This window comes from Solanum dulcamara, chromosome 4 (assembly GCF_947179165.1).
Source record: "Solanum dulcamara chromosome 4, daSolDulc1.2, whole genome shotgun sequence".
NCBI lineage: Eukaryota > Viridiplantae > Streptophyta > Magnoliopsida > Solanales > Solanaceae > Solanum > Solanum dulcamara.
In genome coordinates this window covers 22,496,381-22,511,078 of record NC_077240.1, presented here as the reverse complement: position 1 = coordinate 22,511,078, position 14,698 = coordinate 22,496,381, and the positions used below count along the sequence as shown (strand labels likewise).

General features: G+C 31.5%; 1 protein-coding gene across 1 annotated transcript; it reads right to left on the bottom strand.

Annotated features, from left to right (window-relative positions):
• Window positions 1-1,459: 1,459 nt before the first annotated feature.
• Window positions 1,460-11,430, bottom strand: LOC129884855 (protein DETOXIFICATION 43). The gene is made up of 14 exons (XM_055959132.1): window positions 11,308-11,430; window positions 4,745-4,872; window positions 4,535-4,656; window positions 3,877-4,128; window positions 3,591-3,772; window positions 3,265-3,400; window positions 3,055-3,151; window positions 2,861-2,961; window positions 2,569-2,732; window positions 2,403-2,474; window positions 2,204-2,320; window positions 2,010-2,105; window positions 1,807-1,928; window positions 1,460-1,722 (listed from the first exon to the last, which is right to left on the bottom strand). Exons 2-14 carry the CDS (start codon window positions 4,819-4,821, stop codon window positions 1,653-1,655), a joined length of 1,608 nt encoding a protein of 535 aa, XP_055815107.1. The 5' UTR covers window positions 4,822-4,872; window positions 11,308-11,430; the 3' UTR covers window positions 1,460-1,652.
• Between the last annotated feature and the right edge of the window lie 3,268 nt (window positions 11,431-14,698).

Here is a 14,698-nt window from a genome sequence, read left to right as displayed (position 1 = left end):
TCTATATTATACAGCATAAAAGTGTGTATTATAAGCACTTCTTATACATTATTAGACACTTTAATATAAGGTTCATACATTGTATACAGTAAGTGTATAACATTGTATAAGCAATGTTGTGAAAGAAAAAGAGAGGGGCTATGCGTAGAGGTGTGCAAAAATCGAATCGATCGATAAATCAAATCGAAAGAAGTGTTATTGATTTATTGCTATTGGATTGTTGGGTTAACGGTTATTTAATGGTCATATAAAAAATATTGGGTTATCTGTTCGATATTTTTTTTAATATTGGGTTATTGGGTAAATCGATAACCCAATAAAACTATAATAATTTACTATTTTAATTTTTACTCATACATAAATATCAAAGTATCAAACAAAAGATATTAATATAATCATTATATCAGAGCATTAGTACCCTACACAACTCACAGTTCACACTACTTCACAGTTCACACTATATTTACCCTTTAGGCTTTAGTATTTAGGTTCACAACGTCAAAATCTAAATAACTAAGAACGGCGACGACTACGGTATGTAATGACAACAGCAAGGGTAAGGCAGTGGCTAGGGTTGTGAATTGTGAGTATTCACAGCAAGAACGTCTGAATGACTTGTTTAGTTCTATGCCTGTATCGCGTCAAATTTGTGGAGAACTCGTATATTTATTTTGAAAGCATTTTCTTAATAGTTAAACCGAACCGTTAAAAATCAAAAGCCGATAAATCAAAAACCGATAAAAAATATTTTATTGATTTGATTATCATTTTAGCATATTTAAAAATCGAAAACCGATATATCAAATCGATAATACTTAAAAACGAAACCGAACCGAATCGACCGACAAGGATAAGCCATGCCGGCGTAATGCGAAAATATAAACTGAAAAATGTAATATTAAACTGTATATTTTTGTAAAAATCCCATAAATAAATGCATGACCAACAAGGAAAAAACACATGTAATTTACAGGTTTAATTGCGACGGAAATCGTTTATGAAATAGAATTCCATATCATCGTACGCACGTTTTCAATGTCAAAGTCAAAAAGCATTTTGACTAGAGATGATCGATAGCATGAATAATCTTGGATATTAACAGTGTGATTTAGTGGTCCTTTGATCATGTTTTATTATGAAAACTGAAAAAAAATATTATTTTTCAAGTAAGAAATGAAATTTAAAAATCAGAGTTGTTTTTGACTTTTTGTGAGTAATTTATATTGAAAAAAGTGAAAATACTTTTTTATTTTTTTCAAATTCTTTCGAAAATTTATGATCAGATGTATTTTCTGAAGTTCAAACATATTTTAATGGCCCATTTAATTTTGGAGATTAATTTTAACGGCTGAACTAATTAAGGAGGACATTAGGTTTTCAGCAACAAGAAAAAAGAAAACAAAATTAAGGACATTGTCATGAATATATGACACCAAAAACATTAAAAAAGTTTCATATGCCAAGATATACTCTACATACATATATCTAGCTGCTAGCCATATTCCGATATAAAATGTCAAAATCATATGAAAATGACATCACTGTGTATTATTATTATAGTAACATATATATGAGTAGAAAATTCTGTAGAATTTCTGCCCTATAAGCAAGAAAAATAATTACTCCACAGGAAAATAATAGATGGAAAATCTCTATGACTTGGCTTCTGATGACATTGGTGGAATCCGCAGAAAACGCCATGGTCCTGTACCGGTCCCCATCCTGTAATCAATATAGAGTCAATTGGGTTCGTAGCTTATTATAATTTTATTTTTACACGTATGAGTTATGACAAAATATAATTACCTCCACAAACCGGCAAATGTACGTAGGACCATGAAAATGGTTAGAGCAATCCATATTCCAATGTAACCATTGGTTTTGGAAAGGACAAACTCGGAGGTTATGGTGAGTGCACCAACTAAAACCTGCATAATAATTACTTACATTAATGATTTCACGCGCTTAACTAAATTCAAAAGAAAAGTTAATTAGTTGTATAAGCTAACCATGGAATATGCAGAGTATGCAAAATCATTTGCTCCAAAGTTGACACCATCCAACACAAATGCCACTGAGTTGATTGGTTGTGTACCCGCAACAAACTGATCGAATCGATATAGAACATAATCGAAAAAGAAGTTAATAATATTGAAAGAAAATTAAGAAGAAGATTCTGGTAATACTATTTATTGAATTGTACCGGGATGGCAATGATAATAAGGCGGATAACATTTTTGTCCTTTGAAAAGACTCCTGATCCGAAGTATAAGCCAATTGCAACAACCATGGCAAGTCCAAATCCCAACACAAATCCCATCTGTATAATGAACAACTTTTATCAGTATAAGCTTTTAAGGCATTGTATAAAATCAGTAGCCTAAAGCCAAAATGTGTTATACCTGTAGGACTCGAACTCCTGCAGCCTTTGCTTTTTGGAAGTCTTTCTCAGCAAATGAACTAGCAAGTATTGCCTAGAAAAGAAGAAATCGCGGTAATCAGAAAGCAACTTTCATTACTAATAGTGACATTATTTCTTAAATGTGTATAGAGGTGGTGTGTTTTTACCTGCCCTGCTACAGCTAATCCATCAGCAAGTAGAGATGAAGTTAGCCAGATTTGTAAACACACTTGAAATGCAGCCATCTGTGTTGTGCCTAGTCGTGCAGCCAACGATGCAGCCAATGTTACACAAAATGTGACAGCTATCACCCTTGCTAGTAACCAAAATCCTGCAGCAATCAAAGTTCAGCAACTTGATTAAGGCACGTATGAATCGTTATTGATTTGATACCGGTAATGATAGTCGTTTTAGTATCTTAAGAAATCTGCCCTTTCTCGTCTTCTATCATTTACTTACCATTCTTGAGAAATTTGCTGAACTGCAGATCTTTCGCGCTAGGGGGTAATAAATCAACTTCTGTTATCAATTTGCATAGGAGAATAATCGATATCAAATACCTAAATGAAACATAACAGCGTGATATTAGAAGGTGTGTGACTAACTTGCAATGTCAATTGATTAGTTTCTGATTAAAAAAATAAAAGACTTACTGAGAAAGAACATGAGCAATGGCAGCACCACTAACGCCCCAATGGAAAACAAAAATAAAGATTGGGTCCAAAATTATGTTTGTCAAATCTCCAGCAACTGATAAACAGGAAGAAAATAATGATAAGAGTTGGATTAATTATCTTAGTTTTCCTTTAATTTGATGTACTTTAAGTAATCGTTGGTTCAATAGCAGAATAAATGCTGCTTACCAGTAGCGTATAACGGAGTTCTTGTATCCTTGAAACCGCGAAAAACACCTTGCATAGCCAAAGAAAGGAGGACTGCGGGAGCACCAATTGCCCTCAAGGTTAAATACTTCTTTGCTGGGGAAAGCATAGGAGAATCCTGTATGATTTCGTGAAATAAAAGCATGTTACTCTAAGTAAATCTAACATAATTACGTTATTAAAATGTGAGATGATCACATAATTCAACACGGAAAATGAAAATTTAATTTCTTGTTGACATGGGTACATGTGTACACCTTCTATGCTCTAACATAAAGTACTAAAGATGATTGATTTTTCCTACTTACAGATTTCACACCCATTAAGCTTAAAATTGGTTTCGCGAGAAATATGAGGAAGATCGTCTGCAGAAGGCCAAGAATGCAGCCCATGAGAATTGCAGTTGAAGCTGATGGAATATGTCGCTTCACACGTTTGAGTTTGCATTTACTTTGATTATCCAGAGACTCACATTTTGTCGTCTTAAACTCTGTAAAGGTAAAATTATTTTGTTTTAGTAATCCTAGTGTAAAATGAAACTAAAAAAAATATATTGACTGTTAGTGTATAAAAATTAAACTAGTAAGATAATACCTGGTGCTAACGTGGTCTCTTTGGCTTCCGTCTTTTCATTGTCAGTATCATCAGTTAGTACTAGCTGTACTTTATTCTTCTCCTCTTTACCTTTCTCCAAATCAGCTTTAGCTTCTTTTTCACTAATTCTTCTAACAGTGTCTTCCTCAGCAACAAATGAAGTAGTTATGTTGACTAAGGGGAAAATTGTGACTTTAGAGGCTTGATTGAATATGGCAATTGAAACTCCTACTGCTGCAATTTCAACTGACCCTGCAGTCATGAAGAGCCAACATTTGAAAAAAAAATAAAAAAGAATTGTAAGGGTAAAATAGTCAAATTATAATTCGTACATTAATGATTTAAACTTATACAAAGATATCAAAACAAAAAATTTATCTGTCCTATTTTCAGGACTAAATTAACACGTGCTTTTGTCAAGTAAAGTATTTGAATACAAAAGTCCTATGTTCACATTGATATATTTCAAGAGTCCACCAGGTGAATTTTGATTAAGATTACTTGAATTCTTTAACGTAAGACTTAGCGAATATTACTTAATTGACTATCTATCTGAACTTTTACTTTGTTGATGAGTATTCAATTTCCTACTTCGTAATCCCCTCCCCATTTCCTTGCCCCTATCCTCAATTATTTTTTGTAACAAAAATGTAAGTACCTAAATGACCAATGAATGCTGTATCAATGAGAGAAGCAATAGGATCAGCAGCTAATGCAAGTGCTGCAGGGAAAGCGATACGTAGGATTTCCATGCCAAGATCGTCGAATTTGAAGACATTCCTGAACACCAAAAGAAAAACAAATTACATAAGTGATTAGACCGATATATATGCTTGAGCAAAAAAAAAACATATGTTTGAAAATGTACCTAATGTCTTCAAAGAAAACGAAGATTGGTATCTTCCATCTTCTTTCGGTGCAAGCTACATTGCCAACTTCAGCCATGAGTCTCTGATTTTGATCACTTTTTCGCGCAAAACTCCTTGGCTAGTGCACCTAAAAAATAAATCATCACAAATTCAAAAGATTTTATGTTAAAAATTAAAATAAATAAATTGAAAACAGGGAATGTGATTATGCAGACAATAAAAATTTCCAAGTGTTTATAATTTAGTCACACAGAGTATGAAAATACTAATGTGAAAAGAACCTGATGGAAGAAAGCAATGGAGGAGAGTAAATTAACAAGTAAAATGAATTTATAGTCTGACTTAATTCTCTATTAAGTTTTCAATGAGACTGAGGACAAAGAATTAAATGAAACTGGAAGTGATTAGTAGTTGCATAAATATGGCCAACTTTAATGCAGATATATATAAGTGATTAAAGCATCTAAAGCATGCACTTAGTTTCATGAAGACACATGGTCTCCTCATATTCATTTATTTATTACAATAGAAAAGTAAGGTACGAAATATCAGCATCTTTTCTATTGTAAAAATCCAAAAGAGTTGGAGTGAAATGAACAAAAGAATACTCCGTCTAATTAAAATAAATAAATTGTTCAAAATTTAAAAATAATTTTTATCAGAATTATCCTTCTTTTAATGGCGTTTTCAATTACATTAAAGTAATGATTGTCTCTACTTTAAAGAAGAGGTTGATCAGAATCAAAAGGATAATATTGACAAATTATTTATGTCTTTAAATATTTATTTTAAGAAATGTATCACACTCCAATAATTTATTTATATTGAACTAGAGGGGATAATAATAATAAAATGAAGAATCAGGCAAAAGTTTGTAGCTTTTGATGTCAAAAGCACGACTACTTTCTCAATCTTAATCTATGTGATATTATTTAGCTGATACGAAGTTTATATTCTAAAATACTTTCTTCGTTTCATATTAGTTCCTTAAGAATTTCTTTGGAACTTCATAAACAAGTGTGAACACTTTCCAAAAAAATTAATTACAATTTACAAGAGTATTATGAGAAAAAATCAATTAATGCTTTTTAATTGTGTAAGCTGATCAACTAATATGGAACAATTATTTTTAGTATAGTGACCAACTAATATGAAATAAAAAAAGTTTTGTGTGATTATAATTTTTTTTTTTAAATGAAAGAATGAGAGGAACAAATAGAAATGGACAGTGAAAGTAGGCAGGAATGAACCTGCCTCAGTTCCAATTCCCCAAGTTATTAACAAAGCAAAATTTTCACAAAATAATAAACCTCTCCATTTCAGTAAATTAAAGTATTTTTTTTCTTTTTCTTTCAGAATCCTTATATTAATGGAGAGAAGACGATGAATCAACACGAACAATATAGAAAGGTATATCTGTGCATGTGTGCCGTCTCCGAATAAGCCTTCTCGATTCAAGTGTCCCATTTTCAATTAGAGTTTAAGTTATATATATATTGTTGATGTAAAAAATATTATAACTAAGTTATTTAACAAATGGAGTTTTATTTAAATGTTATCGATAATGTACGGTAACCTGGTATAACATACTAAATTACATTGATAATATAAAATGTTCTTATACTACGTATGAGTCTCGATCCTCGTTGGCATTAAAATACTATGTACGAGATCGACTACCCCAAGTACAGAATAGGTACTCCACTAGATAAGTGCAGTATAATTTTTGAGGCCAAACGAAAAAAAAGAAAAATTTGCAAAATAAATGCATGCATCAACAAGGAAGCATCATGGGCATCAACAAGGAAAAGTTTAAGAAAAGAAAGTCTTGTTTTCACACGATCGATGAAAATTAGAAAAAATGTCTATGAAGATTGAAGACTATTGTTGTCAATCTTCTCTTCTTTTTTTTTATTTAATTTTCTTCCAAAAATTAGGGGCAGGGGATGGTAAAAATGGGGAGGAGATTATAAGGTGAGAAATCGAACTGTCATCAATAAGGTGAAAATTCAAATAGCCAATTATCTGCTACTAAAATTCTCAATATTGTCGATCTCGATTCGAAAAGCTAGAGTATTTGTTTTAAGTTCTAAACAATATGGTTTCTAGTTTTAGGCTCTTCTTAATTCATATGTACCGACAGGGGATGCTAGCTTCTTGTCTAGTTAAAGGCTCACCTAGAACCTTTGTTATTTGTCCTAGGATATTTTTTTAATGGTGTCCGTATTGATTTAGGTGCATTTCTATTATTTCACCGTGTAATCTCTCACAAATACAAGTATCGAATAATTTTATTCATTGAGGTTCATGCAAATGGGAAAATTTTTCTAATTTTTAACTTATATTGTAGTTTTAACCTGAGACCTCATATTTCTACTCTAAATACTTCATTTTTCACTCGACCATGCCGTAGGGCACGAAAATGTGCATATGTTTGTGTGGTTTAGTGAGATCCGCTCTAGAGATAGATTCATGATTTTAAATCTAGATTATTTAAGTGAATTTCCTAACACAAATACATGAATTGGACCAAAATTACTTTCTTCCCTTGGTTACGAACAATTAATTACTTGAAGATCTCAACATTTTCTTTTGGTTCTTGAAGTTTTCTTTTCCCTCTGCTTAAGGTTCCCGTCAACATCATCTAATAGTTTTCCTTTAAGAACAATTAATTAATCTCTTGTTCTAAAAAGGGAGAAAAAAAGAAGCTAAGTTCAATGTTTAAATACATTCTTGAATGCAGAAATTGGTAAAATCTAATAGATTTGACTAAAAAAATTATATTTTTATTAAAAATTATTTAATATATAAAAATATTTTATTTAAAATAAAATAAAATTTGTAATTTTAAAATTCATAAACTAAAATTATGTATCCGACTTGGACTAAATGGTGATTATTTTGGGACAAATTGTGCCTATGACTGTGGCCAAAAAAGAAGTGCAAGGTTCCCATTTCTGGCAGGGGACAGATTTCTGATTATGTGATAATTAGGCAGAGCTCATATATATATGGTGTCCTGTCTTTTACTGGCATTATATTTTGTTTTCAGTTAAGTTTTTTTTTTTTTTTTTTTGTTGTTGTTGGTTTCTCTAGATAAAAAAGACTAGATATATGAAGCCATTTGGATTGGATTATAAGCTGTTTATAAGTTATTTTCAATCTTTTTAAGTGTTTGACTGATCAACTTAAAGTAATTTTGTGCTTAGAATAATTCTCAATAAATAGTTTGATTTATTTGGATGAACTTATTTTAAGTATTTTATAAGTTGACAACACCTTATAAATCAAAAAAAAAGTTGGCCTGCACCTACTTTTTTTTTAACTTATACGCAATTTTTAATTTATAAGTTGCTTAAAAATAAGTCAATCCAAACAGACTAATAGTTGTTTGAGTTGTTAAGATTAGTACCATATCAGTGGAAGCTGTGATCTTTTAAAATAGTTTATTTGTTTCGAAATAAATGTTTGCTTTAATTCATTTCACTTTTATTAATAAATAAATAAATATAAGATATAGTCATTAAGTTATTTTTATTTATTAATTTTTTAAAAAAATTGAGTACTATTAAAAAGAAGAAGTATACTCTCCGTCTCATTTTTTTTCCTTTACACATTTTTTAAGAAATAACAAATAAAAAGAATATTTTTACTAATTTACCCTTTTAACTCTTTTTAATATACTCTCTATTTATGTGTCTTACACTCAACATCAAAATTAATGATGGAGACACTTTCTCAAAACTTTACAATATTGATACTTTCAAAAATAATTAATTTAAGGAAAAAATGGAGAAAATTAAAGTAGTCATGTTTTGGTACAAAATTTGTAAAGAAATAAATTTTGAATTTAAATCAAGGATTATTTAAGTTCATACGATGAAACCACCTCAGACTCTCAACCATTTTTCTTTTGTTAAAACTAGAGTCATTAATTTGTGCTAAGCTCGTTGGGTTAACTTGGGCCAACTTGTGATTTGATAGAGTTGGATTTAGATTTTTGAAGTCTATTTAAGAATAAGACTTTTTAGTCTGGTCCAAATAATTTTGCCGGCTCTAGGGGTTTGAGCAATGTAGGGTAGGCCGGTTCGTGTGTTAAATTTAAAAAATAAAAATAAAAATCAATTAAAATAATAAAAATAAGTAAATAACAGGAGGAATTCAAACTCAAAGTTTACTTAAACCATCATAAAAAGATATTACAAGTAGAGGCGGATTCAAAATTTTGAATCTTTGGATGTCAGGCTACTTTGAATAGTAACCTATGACAAAAACTCCAGTATAGAGCAAGATAATACTAAATATTTATTAGCAAATTTGCATACAAAATTTAAACTTGTTCTATTGATTTAGTTAAGATTTTACTTACAAGAGGTTTAGGGTTCTAATCTATTATTCACAACTCTTTTTACAATAAATTTACTACCGATGTCTTGTATGATTAAAAAAGTTTTAAGAAAATACACTCCATGCAGAGCTCGAACTTACATCCCTATGGTGGTAAACTTGAGTTTTAACCACTAACACCACAAGATTTATTATTTCTAAGGGTGCCACATTTATTATTTATACTTTCTTTATAAATATATCTACATATATACATGTATATACAGATTTTCAATCGAAACGGCATCCTCTCCGAGCTACGTAAATCCGCCCCTGATTACAAGTTATTTCTATTTAGCTAGTAATATTGTTTCCCATTAATTGTTTAGTTTTGTTTATTAATATTTCTATTTGGTTTGAGTGATATCATGTCAAAAGTTATTTAGTTTTATAGAAAATTTATGTTCAAGAAGATCATTTTCTTGTACGATTGTACTCAATATATTTGCAAAGTAACACCACGTAATATTGTGCTGTAAATATTTATGTTAACATTTTAAAATTAAAATAATTTTTTTTATAATTAAAAAAAGTGGATTGATCAGCTGCAGCCCGACCTGATCCGTCATATTTCAAAACTTGTGGGTTAACCCGAATGAAATGGACTGACTCATATTAACAATTCTAATTAAAATGATACTTATTTTAGTACGGGGTGAGTTGATAATTAGAGATGAAAATCAGAAATTTATGATTGCCAGTAATGAATAATTCAATTCCTCTGTTTTAAGACATTTTAGTATTTACACAACTCTACGCAATGCAATGATCAGATCTCATTAATTAATTAGTAATTCTAATTAGCTCCGCCGATTAAATAGAAGAACCAAAACCAAAATAATTTATGATTTAACAAGAAAGATTAATAGTGAGTGAATCAATTCCAAATGTTTGGAATTATAAGTAGTCCAAATTATTAACCAATATAATGGTTCCTTTTTTCCCACAAATAAGTGTAAGATTTACGACTTTGTTTACGTCATTTTTTATAAACTTTTGGCGTCTTATCATTTGGTGGAAAACAATTGAGTGTTGTACACTAAAATTATTGTTATCTCGAAAAGCATGCCACTTGCATTCACGCAATTGTTAACTCAATAAAAGAAGAAAAAACATTGAAAGTTTATGAAATTAAAGTAGTGGCATTCTAAAATTGTTGAAAGTGTATATATATATAATCAAAACAACTAACAGAAAGTAGAGAGAAAAGACCAAACTTTTCAACGTGCGGCTAACAACATATATGATAATACATGTTGTTTGAAATTTGTCCATATCAATGTTGATAATATTTCCTCATCATCATGCACTAATTCCTTATACGTATGTTTTACTCCCCATTTTATGTCACAACACTTTTAGCTGACACGAAATTTAAATTTTTTTGTAATTTGAAATAAATTATAAATGTTTATGTGAAATGATAAAATAAGAAATTCAAATTTAAATTTTTTTCAAATACAGAGAAATATCATATATTTTTTTATAAACTAAGAGCCTATTTGAATTGACTTTTGGCTTCTGACTTAATTTTTAAGATTTTGGCTACATATCAAGTGCTTAAAAATATTTTATTTTATTTTATTCAAACACTATAAAAATATTTAATAGCTATTTTAACATACAAGCACTTAAAATTTAAATGTACTCTAAAAGAAAAAATCCATCACCTAAATTCGAATAGAGTGAGTGATTAGTACATTGCCACTTCTTTTTCAGTAACAAAAGTCAAGGAAAATAACATGTCACTTTGATTGGGATTTGTTTTTTTTGATGGTCGGATAGAAGTGAATTTGAATCTTCTTTTCCTCTGAACTTAAAGCTTGAATTAAATTGCTTAATTTAGTAGTGTCATTAAAATACTTAAGTTAAATTTCTGTTGACACTAGAAATGTAAAAGAATATTTGATCTCTTTTTTTATATATATATATATATATATATATATATATATATATATATATATATATATAAGAATTAGGCATAATACACATGATAATATGCATGCATAATCTCTTTCAGAGAAAAGAAAAAAGGAAGCAAAAATAGTTCAATGTCAACATATATATGTTCCAAAGGAAGGCAAGAAATACATACATATAGGGAGGTCATCATATTTTTAATTAACAGTAACAAGTGAGAAGAAAATAAAAATTGATGTAGTATTTTTGGACATACCTTTCTGTAGAAGTTATAAGTACAAATGATTGAAAGTGCCAGACAAGGGATGACAATAGAGCAGGACGAAGTAATTGCGCAGCGGGTTGAGTACTAGAAGAGAATCTCTTCTAGCTCACTGGTTTCTCTGTTTTAATTTGAAGACATTTAATTTTCATTTTTGATGGCCTATTTATAGAGGAGAGGGAAAGTGTATTGGTTTTGGAAAGTTTGTTTACGTGTATGTTTTAGTGATAGTAACACTTTTAGTCCTTCAATTGTTTATAATTTATATTTTCATACTTATGATATCTGATTAAACATATTACTTAAGCTTTCAACTAATAAAAATATGTGTTTTTGGGTCTCTGGATATATTATATTTATGCTACTTTTAGAACTTATTGCACTTAAATATTGAATGACAATAGAAAGTTACCACTATACATGGGTAATTTTATAAAATATTGTAGCGGTTGGCAATTTGGTAATTTGAACTCACGATATCACTCCACAGTTGTTTGGCGTCCAGATAAGGTAGGTTTCCTTCTCTGAGTAATTTAAATTTGTGCCCATTGCTTAATATAAGAGAAATTAACAGAAGGTTCCATAGTTCGGCCCTCAGACACGGACTATGGGCAGAAAAATGGGTATCTTTAGAGATCAAATGTGATGTGACCTGGATAGACAAGGACTGTCTGATGAATTAAGGGTAAGTGGTGGTTTTGTCTAACCGTATGTGTTATATGTGCCTGATAATTGCGTCACTGAATGCATATATGTATGTGATTAGGGGAAGATGAAATGAACCATGCAAATATGACTATGTATTGTTTTTGGTTTGAAATGAACCCGTTACTTGATTGTGCAAGTATGTGAAATATTCGTTGTGGACTGTGATTGTGATATTGAATAGATTTTCACATTTCGACACATATATTGGATTAGGTGTCACGTTCCGACACATATATAGGATCAAGTGTCATGTTTCAATACATATATTGGATCGGGTGTCACATTTCGACACATATATACTTTGTGTATGAGTTCCATGAGAGAACCATTGTGTGGCTATCATCAGTGAATTGATCTTGACTATATGGGTGATGATAGAGAAATTGACTCGATTATAATTGAGCATGACCATCTAGTGTAATAATTGATATGAAAGGACCAAAGGTCCAAGTGTTACCATGTTGATTGTTGTATTTGAGATTTACAATGTGAAACTATATATTGTTCTCGAAATGGTGAATTGGTAATTTCTTTTGTATATGCCTATTTGAATTATGTTATGGTGGCTAGATGTGTCCGTATCATAGGTATGAGGTCGTGGGTAAGCAAATGGAGAGCATTTGATGTGTGGTTTAGCAAGATTAGTGACTTAGAGTCAGATATTAATGGTGTCATGTTGGTACATATTAAAAAAAAGGAATTGGGAGAGAAGTTAGAGATTTTCATCCAGGCAGGCCGCCCTAGCGGTAGGAATCATGCTGTGGCGAGGCTGTCAGAGCGGAATAGGTCCCGCCATGACGGACCAATACGTTTACAAGAGGAGCCTTAGTCCACCTAAATGTTTACCTCTTTCAAGTGAGATATTAATTATTCTAGGCCCAAGTGTTGGTATGAAAGCTTAAGGAAGTAGACTGGTTAGATAGTGTCAGTGGTAGTCCGTAGTTCAGAGGCTCCTCTACATGTTAGAATGGCTAGGTATTGATTTGTATTAGAGTTGGTAGTTGACCAACTAGAAGGGACAAATATTAGTCTTGAACGACAAGGAGGTAATGAGAATGATAAGAGCTTGTGCATAAAGTTTTGGTGGAGTATTTCCTTAAGAGCATGCTTTCTTCTTGTTGATTCTTTTATATTATGTGGTGAGTGTCGGGTTGACCGATGATGCTTACTAGTACTTATTGTTTATACTAATACTACTCTTGTTATGCCACTTGGTATAGTCTGATTGCAGGGTCAGTGATGTTTCTTAGGTGAAGGCGAAGATGGTTCTCCAACAGCTTCTAACCTCCCTTCCTTATGGTTGGAGCTATGTAATTATTTTATTTATATTATGTATCTATAGAAGCTCTTGTACCTGTTTTAGATGAGTATCCTCGGGGGTGTTGGATGATTTCTATAATAGTACCTGAAATTGTAAACTATTTAAAGCATTTTTATAACTCTTTTGGCTTATGATTATTCCTTATTAAACTTCCTCATGTCTTTTCGTTTTAAGGGATTAAAGGGTCTCCTATTTTGGTGTTAGAGATGGTGCCCACACGGCCTAGTAGGTTAGGTTGTGACACTCTCTTTCCTCTGTTTTCCCTGCACACCCAAAACACACTTTTTCTCTCCTCTCACATTTCATTCTCTACCTATCATTGATGTAATGACTCTGAAGGTTATTTTTGAATTTTTTTGTAAAAAGACTATTTTATCCCTCTCGATAGTATCTTTGAGTCATATTTAATTGATATCTGATGTTGGTTTCGAAGTTTTCTTGAAAAGTTGAGATTTATGGTGAACTTTAAGTTTTAGAGGTTTAGAATGACTCAAAAGTGGTATTTGAGGTCATTCGAAGTTTTGAGTCTCGGAATAAAATTCCATTGATTACATCAGTTCCGAAAAATTGAAATAGGTCTAGAAGAGTTGACGGAATCGTATTCGGGGTCATATCGTGGATTTGAGAGGTTGAGTTGGAAATATTTGAATTTTTGGCTATAGGTTTAACTTTGATCAAAATTTGAGGATCAGAAGCTCGGAGTTGAATTCTGACGACTTTATTAAATTTGGAGGGTGAGTTTAGGCCTAGGGAGGTTCCTGTGTATTTTTTGAAAGCTTCAAGGGTGTTTTGGTCTTTTGAGGCATAATGATGGTTTAGTTGCGACTTCTTAGTTTTCGGGTCAAGAAAACCTTGAAATCGAATTCTGATTGTTCTATTGATTCCGAACGTCGAGTTTAGTAGGGTTGCATATATGGTTTGTCTATGCAGGATTTCGAATGAATTTTGAGGATCAATTCGCACACCGTGAGACCTAGAGGTTTTTGCTGGTTTTTCCTCATCTCGTGCAGGCCTCGCGATTAGGAGGGGGAGGTCGTGATCCCGACACTCTCTTTTGCGAGTCACCTTTCGTGAAAGCGACAGTTAGGGCCCAGTAGGATGGTCATGAAAGTGATGAGGCCATTGCGAAAATGATGTCGCGAGGGTTGCGAAAGTGACCAAAATGTCGCAAAAGCGACGGTCCGCTTAAGTGAACCTCAGTCGCTTAAGCGACAACTGAGAGGGGTTTTGGGCAATTTGGAGAAGGATTTCTCATAGAATTTCATTGGGTTAATTATTTTGACCCTACTTTGTTATTTTCCAATGATTAATTGATGATTTTAACATGTATTTGGGAATTTCAATTGGTGAGAATGA